Genomic DNA, 15361 nt, shown 5'->3' with positions numbered 1-15361 from the left:
CTCCATTGAATTATTTACCTTTATGGATTTTTTTTAATAATGTCTCAAATAAAAATATTAAAAAGAAAAATATGCAACTCGTAAAATTAGGTTTTCCATGTAATAACTAAAACCGCCAGTAGGTGGCGGTAAGATACTGTCTTAGTACATTTGTTCAGTAACAAAAGCAACGGTTGTATTTATGAATAGGTCAATGAATCGACTCTCACATGATTCATTTACAAAAATAAACAGGCCTCGCTTATGATTTGAACGCCAGCAGTTTGGAATAACCATCAACATTGTGAAGTAAACATCCCTGTGGACTTTATTGTGGTGAATTTTATTACCTTTTTACAAGAAAAGGTAGGAAGTGGTTTTTAACTGTGAACTGCACTGATTTTGTGTGATCATGCTGAATGCTAACACTGTCACGGCATTCAGTCAACTAACTTAACTTTGTGCAACTAGTCAATACTGTAGTCTCCGACTGCACTGAGTGAAAAATACAAATTATGAGGAAAAAATAAATAAGATCATTTATTGTTACTTACAATTTACAGTCTTTGCTTGTGTGCAGAGCTTTAACTATATGTAGCTGATTGTTTGCCTATTTATGGTAGTAATTATGACAGTAAAGCAGAATATTGTAACTCCAGGCAACTTCATATTGCCCATTACATACAGTGACCTCATATTGAGGCACAGCTGAACTGCAGAGAACCGTAAATGAATTGGAGCATAACGTTACCAAAACCAAAGAGCAGTAGCTGACAATGACCATACATTATATTTTCTTGAAGAAAAAAAAAAACAATAAAATTGACTCAATAAACGTGTCAAGATGAAGGAGGTCTTTATTGTCCCAAAAATATCAATAACTCGTTTTCGTCAAAAAAAAGTTACGGTCTTTCGCCTTTGCACAGCATTTTTCCTTTTAACGTTACAAGCAGAAAATGCAGAAATAAAATATGTTTCCAGACCTGTCTTTGGAAATATAACGTTACAGCATGAGATTAATATATATTTATATGAGACATATTTATCTGTGAGATAAATATTAGTCAGTACCAAAGGCAATGTGGATTCAGTGGACAAAATAATTTAAGACCATACTGCAAAAAATGAGTACACCCTAATGATTGTTTAAAGAAAACGTTACTACAGATAAACCTTAATCGCAATATTGAGTATCAGAGTTTTTTGAGCAAAATAATCGTTTTGATTAAACGAAATTATTTTCTTAATTTAAACAGTTGAAAACTTGGCTATTATTTATAAATTTATCATGTGAACACAAAAAGAAGACTCGAAAAAATGCATGAGAAATATACCCATCACACACCCATCACACCCCCCCCCCCCCCACACACACACACACACACACATACATACACACACACATATACCCGAAAAGAGCCACTAAAATTATTGCCTATTTGTATTGAATTTTTTTATGAATTTTTAAAAGGGCCAATCACGTTGCAGCTTGGTTTTATTGGAATTTAGAATGTCACGTTCCATCAAGTTCTAAAGATGACGTTTTGCTGAACAGGCGCCATTACTCACAATCCACTGTAGTGTGAAGATATACGAAGACTTTTTTTCGTCTTTACTGACAGTTAATTGTTCGTAGATTTGTTGTACGTTTGAAATTTTCCCGTTTTTAAGACTCTTTAAAAATGTTAACATTACTCGGAGTAATTGCTTTAGTCCTGCGGGGTAGGACAGTAAACGAACCCCACCCAGATCGAGAAGAACCCGTGGAGAAAAACTCTCCACCCACGATGACCAGTGATGGTAAACCATATACCGATGTTATAAGAGCACCAAATTCTGCATATACACTCGATGTCGTTGAAGTTTTTTATTATTAATTTTAAAACTATATTTATTTAGTTTTATTAATCAGTTTTATAAAGTCTGTGGAGTCGATTGTGTATCTACAGTTGATTTAGTATATTTCTTCAGTCACCATATTTCCAACCCAGCACGTCAAGTTCTGGATAAACATGTTTAAACATTTAGATCAAGTTTGCATGTATACAATGTTTTTGTAGCTCTGGGCAGTTTTCATTACAACTCATGTGCAGGAGATCTTTTGCTTTTATATGTCTCATAGATGAAAAGAATTAGCAGTATCTAATTTAATCAGCAACAATCTGTATGTTATAGAGGCTGAATAAGCGGCTTTGAGAATTTCAATTCTGATTTAATAAATATACCAAAGTGAAAATCTGTAATGCAGTACAGTATAATAGATATTATATTACAAAATTCAGAAATAAACTCAACATCCTACAGTTTACTACATACAGTTGCATACAAGTTCATACTGTCATGCATTTACAAAAAACTGAAATTCATTGCTTCAAACTGAATTTGGTGATGTTTTTATTCATGATGAAATGACATGGCAACTTAATTCTTTACTTAAAGAAACTGTAAAAACACAAAAAGCATGACAAACACATCCATGCATGTTGAAAACACAAAAATAAACCTCACATAGTTTATTTTACAATTTATATCGTCTATTAACATGGCTAAATTATATTTAATTTATCAAATATAAATAAATCAATTCTTAGTTATTACATATTATTTCTCATTTAGGTCGAGAAATTGATGGCAGAACTGAACACCTGTCATCGGAGGAACCAAGCACCAGTGGTTGTCCAGTCCATGTTGATGACCACAGTGATGTCCTCCATTCTCCCATCACTGCACCGATCTTCCAAACTCCAGACCATGCTGCAGCTCAAAGTGTTGACGACATCCCTACAGCCTGTGCCACGTCCGACTGTAGTGAGGATGATGTCCTTCAAGCTGCAGTGCCTTTGCTAGCTGACTTGTGTGCTCGTGTTCTTCAGGACACTGAGCCACAGTCATGCCAGCAGCAGCATTTGGAGAAAACAGTGACTGGTCAGTTTGTTCACTTCCACATTGAGTAATTCAATGAACATGCACATATTAGACGCAGTTTAACAGCAGTGTAATAATAAGTTTTTGAGAAAAAGGGCAAAACTTAGAAGTGCCTCTTTGTTTTGTCAGTTGTAAACATTAACAGATTAAAACATTTGAATAAATGCCTGCCTAATTAAAATAATTAAAGAACTGGAAACACTTTACTTTAATGTTTGATTAGTTCATGTTATTTAATGTATTTGCTAACATGAATTAAGAATGAAAATATTTTAAACAGCATTTGTTCTGAACAATAATACATACTTACATTTCTTACCCATATTCAAAAAAGAGCAAGACACACAATAAGAAAAGACAATCAGCTAAAAATGATTGTACAAAATGAAGGAGCACTCTGAATATTTATTGATTTCTTTCATTGACAGAGATGTGTTTGTCAGTGCAATGTTTCAGTATTCAGAACACGGCTGAGCATTTACATCCAGCAGTGTCACTTTTTCAATGTTAATATGTCATTTATCAAATATAAATAAATCAATTCTTAGTTATTACATATTGTTTCTCTTTTTTAGGTCGAGAAATTGATGGCAGGGCTGAACACCTGTCATCGGAGGAACTAAGCACCAGTGGCTGTCCAGTCTGTGTTGACAACCACAGTGATGTCCTCCATTCTCCTATCACTGCACCGATCTTCCAAACTCCAGACCATGCTGCAGCTCAAAGTGTTGACGACATCCCTACAGCCTGTGCCACGTCCGACTGTAGTGAGGATGATGTCCTTCAAGCTGCAGTGCCTTTGCTAGCTGACTTGTGTGCTCGTGTTCTTCGGGACACTGAGCCACAGTCATGCCAGCAGCAGGATATGGAGAAAACTGTGACTGGTCAGTTTGTTCACTTCCACATTGAGAAATTCAATGAACATGCACAGATTAGACGCAGTTTAACAGCAGTGTAATTATAAGTTTGTGAGAAAAAGGGCAAAACTTAGAAGTGCCTCTTTGTTTTGTCAGTCGTGAATAATAACAGATGAAAACATTTGAATAAATGCCAGCCTGATTAAAATAATTAAAGAACTGGAAACACTTTACTTTAATGTTTGATTAGTTAATGTTATTTAATGTATTTTCTAACATGAATTAAGAATGAAAATATCATGAACAGCATTCGCTGTGAACAATAATAAATACTTACATTTCTTACCCATTTTCAAAAAAGAGCAAGACAAATAATTAGAAAAGACAATCAGCTAAAAATGATTGTACAAAATGAAGGAGCACTCTGAATATTTATTGATTTCCTTCATTGACAGAGATGTGTTTGTCAGTGCAATGTTTCAGTATTCAGAACACGACTGAGGATTTACATCCAGCAGTGACACTTTTCAATGTTAATATTTCATTTGTCAAATGTGAATAAAACAATCCAACAATAGTTATTACATATTGTTTCTTTTTTTAGGTCGAGAAATTGATGGCAGGACTGAACACCTGTCATTGGAGGAACCAAGCACCAGTGGCTGTCCAGTCTATGTTGACAACCACAGTGATGTCCTCCATTCTCCCATCACTGCACCGACCCCCCAAACTCCAGACCATGCTGCAGCTCAAAGTGTTGACGACATCCCTACAGCCTGTGCCACGTCCGACTGTAGTGAGGATGATGTCCTTCAAGCTGCAGTGCCTTTGCTAGCTGACTTGTGTGCTCGTGTTCTTCGGGACACTGAGCCACAGTCATGCCAGCAGCAGGATATGGAGAAAACAGTGACTGGTCAGTTTGTTCACTTCCACATTGAGTAATTCAATGGACATGCACAGATTAGACGGCAGTTTAACATCAGTGTAATAATAAGTTTGTGAGAAAAATGGCAAAACTTAGAAGTGCTTTTTGTTTAGTCAGTTGTGAATAATAACAGATTAAAACATTTGAATAAATGCCTGCCTGATTAAAATAATTAAAGAACTGGAAACACTTTACTTTAATGTTTGATTAGTTCATGTTATTTATTGTATTTGCTAACATGAATTAAGAATGAAAATATTTTAAACAGCATTTGTTCTGAACAATAATAAATACTTACATTTCTTACCCATATTCAAAAAAGAGCAAGACACACAATAAGAAAAGACAATCAGCTAAAAAGGATTGTACAAAATGAAGGAGCACTCTGAATATTTATTGATTTCCTTCATTGACAGAGATGTGTTTGTCAGTGCAATGTTTCAGTATTCAGAACACGACTGAGCATTTACATCCAGCAGTGTCACTTTTTCAATGTTAATATTTCATTTATCAAATATAAATAAATCAATCCTTAGTTATTACATATTGTTTCTCTTTTTTAGGTCGAGAAATCAATGGCAGGACTGAACACCTGTCATTGGAGGAACTAAGCACCAGTGGCTGTCCAGTCTATGTTGACAACCACAGTGATGTCCTCCATTCTCCCATCACTGCACCGACCTTGCAAACTCCAGACCATGCTGCAGCTCAAAGTGTTGACGACATCCCTACAGCCTGTGCCACGTCCGACTGTAGTGAGGATGATGTCCTTCAAGCTGCAGTGCCTTTGCTAGCTGACTTGTGTGCTCGTGTTCTTCAGGACACTGAGCCACAGTCATGCCAGCAGCAGGATATGGAGAAAACTGTGACTGGTCAGTTTGTTCACTTCCACATTGAGTAATTCAATGAACATGCACAGATTAGATGGAAGTTTAATATAAGTGTGTCAATAAATGGTTTGAGTCATTTTTGTTTCAGTTAGAGAGAAAATATTTAAAATAGCTTCTTTTTATTATTATTATTATTATTATTATTATTTTATTTATGAATATCAAATATTTAAAACTGATTTAATTTGAGTCCACCACAAAAAATATTATTCTGCCATCATTTACTCACTCTTGACTTGTTCCAAACCATGTTTTGTTGTTCTGTTGAACAGAAAAGAAGATATATTGAAGAATGTTGAAAGCCTGTAACCATTGACATCCATAGTAGAAAAACAAATACTATTAAAGTCAATGGTTACAGGTTTCAACATTGTCTGAAGCATCTTTTCTGTTAAAAAACAAACAAAATAGTTTGGAATAAATCAAGGGTGAGTAAATGATGACACAATTTACTACCGAGCAATTTTTCATATATATATATGTATGTTTGTTTGACTGCTTTTTTGCATTGATAATGGCGGATTACCACACCCCAAATAGTCACTTCAAAATGTACAGCATACTTTAACATGGCTAATTAACATTCCATTTTTAAAAACTTGAATAAATCAATCCTTAATTCTTACATATTGTTACTTTTTTTAGGTCGAGAAATTGATGGCAGGACTGAACACCTGTCATCGGAGGAACCAAGCACCAGTGGCTGTCCAGTCCATGTTGACGACCACAGTGATGTCCTCCAATCTCCCAGCACTGCACCGACCCTCCAAACTTCAGACCGTGCTGCAGCTCAAAGTATAGACAACGTTCCTACAGCCTGTGCCACGTCCGACTGTAATGAGGATGATGTCCTTCAAGCTGCAGTGCCTTCATTTCCTCAGGAGAAGAAAACAATTTTCGGTCAGTTTGCTACCTTGACACTTATTCATTAATTTAGTGAACATTCACAGTTTTACCTCAGTTTAAATTCTACATAAAATAATCTACAAATAAATTAGAATAAATATATGGATTTTCAGTCATTGAAAAGAAATTGGACAATAATTATTATTGAAACCTTTGCTGCATGAATAAAACTAAAAACAGAAAAAACATTTACATTTAGGTTTTTATTAAAATGCTTAATATTTCCACCTGTATTCAGAAAATGCAAGAACCTAAAAATTATTCAGCTAAATTCTGGAACACTCTGACTATTAGTGAAGGTGTTGTACTCTCTTGTTCATTCATGCACAGATATGTGTTTGTCAGTGCAGTGTTGCAGCAGATCACTACTGAGCATTTACATCCAGAAGTGTCACTTTTTCCATGAATGTATGTTTAACTGCATGTTACATTGATAATGGTAGACTGTGATGTCATGACAGATGATTAAGTGCACATTTGGCATGATCACAAATTTTGTCAGTATAATGTGGAAACAACTTAGTGGATAATAATCATGTCGATCAATCCTCAGTCCTTTCAGTTATACAGACAAGAGTAATAATCATGCTTAATATGCTCATGTGGGAACCCGATTTGAACCAATTCTGCACATTTTAAGTATTTTGTACACGTAACTGAACTCAAAGGCTTGTACCTAAATGATTAGGTGCGAATAGTAAGACCCCTACAGTTTAGTAGTTTTAGATTCAGACTGAGTTTAATATACAGATTGTTTAAATGTTGTTGATAACTAATATTCAGCTAATTTGTCTTCAGAAAATAAACAAAAAGTATCTCTTAATTGGGTTTAGTAGTAGTAAGTGCTGTCACATTTTATTCCCTCATCTCTGATTTCTCTTTTAACAGTCATCAATTCACGCCAATATGAAGTTGACGATGAGCTCGGTGAAGGAGGTTTTGGAACCGTCTATGCAGCGACTCGTTTGGATGATGGACTTCAGGTATGGATCTGAACAGCGATATCAATCTAGCCAATCATTTTTGGCCTGTTATTCTCATCTCACCATTGCCTTTGTTCGTAATTCTAACACATCCATTCTTTTGTTTTGTTTGATCAGGTTGCAGTGAAATACTGCATGATGTACAACACGAAGTTCATCAGCATTGTAAGAAAACTGTGCTCTCTGTTTCTCCTCTGTTCCACAATTTTACATTTTAAACACGTCATGCTAACTTTGAAGGATGAGTTCACACATAAAAGAAATTATGCTATTAATTACTTACCTTCATGTCATTCCAACCCCCCAAGACCTTCATTCATCTTCAGAACTCAAGTTTAGATATTTTAGATGAAATCCTAGAGATCAACTGTACATACAAAGCTCCAAGAACACTTTTAAGACTAAAAAACAACAAGAGGGTTATTAATAACAGAGTTTTCAGAATTGGGTAAATTAATTCTTTAACCACAGACAGCAAATGATATTTTAGTAGACAATCAACTGATTTCAATTCTTTTACCACTGATTCTTCATAAAAACTTTCTTTCTTCTAGGATGGTTTTGCTCAACCACTTCCAATAGAAATTGCTCTTCAAATCCTTGCGAATCGAGGCCCAAGGGTTCCTGAAATTATTGAGCTTCTGGACTGGCAGGTGGAACGTGACTTCTACCTCATGGTCCTGGAACGTCCCATACCCTGTCAGCCCTTGATCGAGTTCGTAAAAAGCTGTGTTGGCCCCATTAAAGAAGATGGAATAAGGTTCATCATGAAACAGGTCGTATCCGCAGCTCAAACGTGCTGCCAAAGAAAAGTGTTACACCGAGATATCAAGCTGGAGAACCTCCTGATTAAGCCGGACACCCTTGAGGTCAAACTGATTGACTTTGGGTGCGGGGAAATCCTCAAAGATGAAGCTTACACAGCTTATTGTGGTATGTATGATCACTTAAAAGTGTGGTGATGACTTGAGGGCTTTTCATACTTGACTCTGAGTGGGCCAAGCTCTCATGGATAATGGATATTCAATTAAAGATGCCATGTTGACTGAAACAAAATCTCTTTCCTCCAGGCACAAAAGAATATTGCCCTCCTGAGGTTTTGGTGACTGGCAAATACCACGGAGAACCAGCGACAGTGTGGTCTCTCGGAATAGTCTTGTTTTTATTGATTTTCTGGAAATTTCCAACAATGGAAGGACTGAATACGATGATGGATAAAGACTGGGTCATAGAAGGCATGTCAGAAGGTGAGATCTTCATTTTAGCACAGAACAGTTGTATTTGTTAGTCTCAAGGCAGGCATATGAAATGGTGCTGTTGTTCGAGCTCGTATATTTTTCCCATCAGGAGAAGTTGTGGAAATTATTGATGCTTGTATGGTCATTGCTCATACTGAGTGAGAAGAGCTTATGAGTCAAGCTTAGCCATTGTCAAGCTCCAGATCATTTTTAAATATGTGACAAATGTTTACAATTTGTTGGCCTAAAATCATGAGGTGTGTGCAGTTGAATGGGTCAACCTTACAATCTATCAGAAATTGACCAGTCAGGAAGATAAACTCACTGCACAGCAACTGCTGCATGATGTGTCATACATGTCAGAGTCGTCAGAGATGATAGTTTACAAAAGACAAAGTTATATTTCCCTTTATAATTCACACACCAGGTATACTGATTTCCTGATCGTGAAAAAGCAAGACTTTTATCAATAGCTGCTTTATGAGAGAGAGGGAGAATGAGAGAGAGATTGGCTCTGAAAGCAATGTCTTCCTATGTTTATGTTTTTGACACTTTATACAATCTTCTGGTCTTCATAATCTACAATCTTCGCACCATGTATGCCTGCCTTTAGACAGAACAAACCAAATGAACTTGTGGTTTAATTAGGATGATCGTCTAGATCAGGGAAGGGCAACTTTAATCTTGAAGGGCCAGACTTTTGCTCCATTACTAACCAAACAAACCTGAACAGTCTATTCAATGTTTTCAAGACAAGCTATAGACGAGTGTGTTTGACTAGAGTTGGAGCTAAACTATATGCAGGATAGCGGCCCTCTAAGAGCAAAGTTGCATCTTGATCATTTGAGTGTCAACATATTTCAAGGTAATAATCATGTCTCTCTCTTCTTTCTGAACAGAATGCACCAATTTTATGCGCTGGTGTCTCAAGATAGACCCCAGAGAGCGGATTAAACTGGAGCGACTCAACCTCCACAGCTGGTTTATGGTAAATGCATGTTAATGAGTTTTATATTTTTGATTTGATTAGTCAGCAGGTAAGGGGCATTAGATTTACAGTTTTATGTAAAGCTCTATAGTCAGTCCTAATACACTATCTTATATTCATTCTTCATGTTCTTTAATGTCCACTTTCTTTACTTTTGGCATGTTGCCTATATTTGTTTTATGCAGGTTGTGTGATGACACTAAATATCATTTCTGTTTCTGTTTCAGACCAACGAAGAGAAGAAGAGCAGCGAAATAATGGGTCAGTTTGTTACTGTTAACTCAGCACACGCATACACACACAGTTTTATGGCAATGTCTTTATTAATGTCAATATTTAATCAGCATTAAAATGTTTTATGTGTTTTGTTTAATAATAGATGATAAGTAGCAAAATGGTTTTTCAACATTCAACAAGATTTCATTGTTCATTAGTTTACATGTGTGTGTTGAATATGTAGATTTTACATGAAGCATAAATATTTCTATACTACAGTTCATTTAAACTGTCCTGTTTTGTGTGAATTTATTTTTAAGTACAAATATTGGGTGAGTATATGAATCAGACAATAGTCTTGGATTAAATAAACTCTCCACTGATTGACATTATATATCAACATCTTTGATTTTTCTTTTGACAGTCATCAACTCATCTTCTTATGAACTTGGCGTTCTGCTGGGTAGAGGAGGCTTTGGACTTGTTCAAGCTGCAACCCGACTAGAGGATGGCCTTCAGGTATCATCAATTTTCATCAATTAATATCTAGATCACCGCTTTAAATCAGAATATCAGATAAAAATAATGGATAGATATGGGATTCTTATTTTTGAGCTAACTTAAACTGTTTCTTTGTTAAACTGTTTAGTGTTAATGACTGAAATTCAGCCTGATCTCAAGAGAAAACTGAACTATTTTACCTTTGGTCACTTAGTGGCTAATTGTGGCTTATCGTATGAAAATGTATGATTTTTAAAAGGATGTGTGGCATCAAACCCCAGCCCTAAACCCAACTGTCAATATGGATAAGCAAATTACAAGAATGAGATTGTACAAATTCATACAAATCAGCCACTAAATCAAAAAGTGACAAATTTCCACGAGATGGCATTGGACAAATGTGAACTCTGAACACAATAACTGTATATAATTCTATAACACATGCTTTCTTTGTTCTGTTGAGCAGGTGGCAATTAAGTTTGCCAACACCAAGAACGTCAAGTTCATCGACATTGTAAGTATGCTGTGCTCTTCTACTCTCATTCACTGTTTCATTTCACCTATCTATAACTCACAAGACAAACTGTTATCGTCGTCATGTTTTACACAATATCCATCCAATCATCATAACAAATATATTTCTTCCAGGACGGCTATCCGGAATCACTTCCAATGGAGGTTGCTCTTTCAATTCTTGCAAACCAAGAACCCGCAATACCGGAAATAATTAAGCTTTTGGACTGGCGTGTGGACGAGGAAGAGTACATCATGGTCCTAGAGCGGCCCATGCCCGCTGAAGAGCTGAGCACCTTTCTCATGTGCCAAGAGTCGTTCATTGATGAGGATCTGGCACGGGTGATCATGCGGCAGGCAACACTGGCAGCTCAAACGTGCTGCCGGCGCAAAGTGTTTCATCGCGACATCAAGATGGAGAACTTCCTGATCAACCCAGACACCCTCGAAGTCAAATTGATCGACTTTGGATGCGGGGAAATCCTCACCGATGCTCCTTACAGAGGTTTTGCTGGTATGTATGATCCCTTAAACTGTGAAGTGTCTCAAACTGTAGTGATGAGTTCAGACTCTGAGTGGGTCAAGCTCTCACATACAGTAGCATCATAGAATGGAGTCCACTGATCTATTAAGACTGAAGATCTGGTGTATTAAAGGGATTGAAGATTTGTCCACTATTTACTCTTCCTCGAGTGATTTTAAACTTTTATGAGTTTCTTTTGTTGATATTTTGAAGAAAACTGAAAACCTGTAACCACTATGAAAGTCAATGGTTAGAGGTTTCCTACTTTCTTCAAAACATCTTCTTTTGTGCTCAGCATAAGAAACTCAAAAGGTTTGAAACTGGTCAAGAGTGAGTAAATGATGACAGAGTTTTACTTTTTGGCTGAACTGTCTTTTTAATGAATGAACTGAAAAACATTGCTTAATCCCTGTTGTAAATCGAATACTTTATTGCTGAGTGATGACTATTTGATTAACAAAATGACTAACGGTTAAAATCTCTCTCATTCAGGCACAAATGAATATATACCACCTGAGTATCTTATGACTGGCGAGTACCACGGTGAACCAACGACAGTGTGGTCTCTCGGAGTACTCCTTTATGCGATGATGTGTGGGGAGTTTCCAAATCGACACGACCTGCAAATGATCAGATATAACATCTGGACCAAAGATCACTTGACAAAAGGTAAAATCTCTATTTGGGTCAAGGAAAGTGGTCAATCTGAATAACACAAACTAGAGTTGTGAAGTAAATTTATGCTCTCTCTCTACTTTCTGCACAGAATGCTGTGATTTGATCCGCTGCTGTCTCCAGATCGACCCAGCGCAGCGAATTGAACTTGAGAAACTGAGTCTCCATGACTGGTTTATGGTATTGTTCACATTCTGAACATGTTTGATATTTCTTATGCACTCTTTTTACTAAATTTTCATAATCGTTTCGTTTACATACAGTTGAAGTCAGAACTATTTGCCCTCCTGAATTATCAGACCGCTTGTTTATTTTTCCTCCTATTTCTGTTTAACGGAGAGATTTTTTTAACACATTTCTAAACATAATAACTGATTTATTTTATCTTTGCCATGATGACAGTAAATAATATTTTACTAGATATTTGTCAAGACACTTCTATACAGCTTAAAGTCACATTTAAAAGCTCAACTAGGTTAATTAGGGTAATTAGGCAGGTTAGGGTAATTAGGCAAGTTATTGTATTATGATGATTTGTTCTGTAGACTATCGAGGAAAAATATGGCTTAAAGGGGCTAATAATTTTGGCCCTAAAATGGTGGCTATTAATTCTGACTTCAACTGTATATTGCCTCTTTTTAGATGTTGTTTGGTTAATAATGCATTAAATAGCAGACCTCAATTTTGTTTTTTTTTGTTCAGACTGAAGATGTGGAAAGACTTGGACCCGAGGACTGGCTGGTCCATCAGCTGTCAGAGGATTTCCAACTTTACTATGTTCCCTTCTTTTTAATTGTTACATTTTTTTTCTTTCTTTATATTATATTGTTGTTGTAGCCAGCCATGACAGCAACCCTGTGCCACCTCAAGACCTTAGAAATCTTCAAGAACCCAGACTCAGGGACTGATTGATCCATCAGCTGTCATGGCATTCTCATTTTTGTTTTTGTATTTTGTACAACTTTATTGTATCAATAAATATTTTGTGGAAATACTTATGATTGCTGTGCAATTGAAAATGCAAAAAAAAAAAATCGGCAACAATTATAGTAACCCAGTGCCGAATAAAGAAGTGCATTCACTGTGAAATGCTCCATAGTGATGTACAGAGCTCTCAACAACTGCAAGACATATGCACAATATGTACATCAACCATTTAAAGAAAGGAATTGCATTCATACTCTGGTAACACGCTGGACTGTACATACAAAATCCATGTTCCACAATGCCATGTTTGTAGTCTTGAAAAACAGGTAGCCATGCTTACTGAGCACATCAACAACTTGGAGAATCGAAGCTATCGACAGCCACTGGCAGCTAGCTCTCTGCAACTCTCACATGGTCGCCCACTGAAGCTAACCAGGGCTGCGCCCGGTCAGTACATGGATGGGAGACTACATAGGTAAGCTAGGTTGCTGTTGGAAGTAGTGTTAGTGAGGCCAGCTGCGGGCACTGAACCTGCGGTCTGTGTGGGTCCTAATGCCCCAGTATAGTGATGGGGGCGCTATACTGCTCAGTGAGCGCTGTCTTTCGGATGAGACGTTAAACCGAGGTCCCGACTCTCTGTTGTCCTTAGAAATCCTTCAAAAAAAAAGAGTAGGTGTTTAACGCCGGCATCCTGGGCAAGTCTGCCCACTGGCCTCTGTCCATCATGGCCTCCTAACCCTCCCCATATCATAAATGGGTTCATCTCTGTGGATGCTGCACACTGGTGGTGGATTACGAGATTCGTAATATGACATAATGTCCGTGTGGACATTCATTTATGTGTATTCTGTTTTTTATCAAACTTCTCACTGTTTCTGCCATGTTGTATTATTTGTAACATAATAGCTTATGGCTATGGCCATATGTATACGTTTGTACAGTATATGCAGTTATGTTTTGTGTCAGGCATTTTATGTTGTGTTTGAATTTTTGTTTCGTGTATGTCTAAAAAGAAAAAAACTAATAAAAACTTGTTTAAAAAAAAATATATATATATATATATACCAACCATTTTTTCCCCACCACTACGTCACTTTCGGATCTCTGTAAAATAGAAGGTACCACACTGTATGTTTAATGTTAACTGTAATGTGATGTTGTATTGTATGTACATTTTCTATTTGCTCAATAAAAAATTACACTCAGAAATGGCATCTCCATTTCTTTCATTTCACTTCTTTTTTATTACTTTTTTCTTAAATTTTACATTATTATTAATGACAGTAAACAATATTTATAAATGCAAATTACGCATAGAATTTAGGAAGGTGAGTGGGTTATAGTTACAATATACAACAATCGGATCACAGTTGGAGAAATAAACCAATTACCAATTACTTTTCCCAAATAGACAAGAGCTGCTTTACCAAATTCACATTTGGCCAAGTTGACGGTAAGCTTAGCCTCTGCAAGTCAATTAAAAAATTGTTTGAGTAAATTGGAATTGGGAACACCAGCCAACACTTTGTTGATGTGTTGATATAGGGTGAACGTCATTACCCTATAATTAAGAAAAGCATCAGGGGTGATAAATGATGATATTTCTTTTGAACGTTCAGTTAACGCCACCTGCCAGTATCTCTTAATCAGGTCGACTTAAAAAATGTACACAGAACCTACATGATCCACACAATCATCTATTCTTGGCAAAGGATAGCAGTCATTATTTTTACAGCATTTACCAGTCAATAATGTGTGCAAAATCTAAATGTGCCATCAGATTTTTCTACCAGCAAGCATGGCGAACGCCACAGACTGTTACTGGACTCAGCAATGTGATTTTCCAACATGTACTTCTTTTTTGTAAAAATGACCTTTTAAGTGGACTGCTTTATCGCCTGACTCATTCATGCTTAATAATTGAGGTTATATCAGAAATATCAATGAACAACATTGGAAAACTTTTTGCTAACCCGATGAATCAGCTTTCTCAGCTTGACAAGTGAGGTAGCTGGCTAAAAGTTGTGAGCATCTTAGAATTTTTTAACCTCAACGGTACGTCTATATGGTTCTACGTCGCTTTCATCAACAGATGAAATGGTCCAGAGAATGGTCCAACAGAAAGAGACTCTTAAACAGGTACAATGTTTACAACTTTTCAGGTATCTGACTCTCTCTCATAATATAGTTTAATCATATTTACATGACAAACTTTTTAACTTTTGCAACGATCGGGTGCATAGAGGGTCGGACAGTTTCTTTTTGATCTCGTAAGTGTAACGGAGGCCAGCTACTGAGTGCTGTGCATGTAAACC

General features: G+C 36.5%; 1 protein-coding gene across 1 annotated transcript; it reads left to right on the top strand.

Moving 5' to 3' along the window:
• The first annotated feature begins 1470 nt into the window (after positions 1 to 1470).
• On the top strand, positions 1471 to 14258 carry LOC137487497 (uncharacterized). The gene is made up of 18 exons (XM_073925945.1): positions 1471 to 1779; positions 2596 to 2904; positions 3480 to 3788; positions 4366 to 4674; positions 5250 to 5558; positions 6222 to 6476; positions 7371 to 7465; positions 7583 to 7630; positions 8020 to 8398; positions 8536 to 8712; positions 9603 to 9691; positions 9919 to 9952; positions 10332 to 10426; positions 10875 to 10922; positions 11057 to 11435; positions 11937 to 12113; positions 12211 to 12299; positions 12822 to 14258. Exons 1-18 carry the CDS (start codon positions 1662 to 1664, stop codon positions 12954 to 12956), a joined length of 3354 nt encoding a protein of 1117 aa, XP_073782046.1. The 5' UTR covers positions 1471 to 1661; the 3' UTR covers positions 12957 to 14258.
• Positions 14259 to 15361: the final 1103 nt, after the last annotated feature.

This window comes from Danio rerio, chromosome 2 (assembly GCF_049306965.1).
Source record: "Danio rerio strain Tuebingen ecotype United States chromosome 2, GRCz12tu, whole genome shotgun sequence".
NCBI classification, from domain to species: Eukaryota; Metazoa; Chordata; class Actinopteri; order Cypriniformes; family Danionidae; genus Danio; species Danio rerio.
The sequence above is the reverse complement of the archived record's forward strand: the minus strand, read 5'-3'. Positions and strand labels throughout refer to the sequence as shown.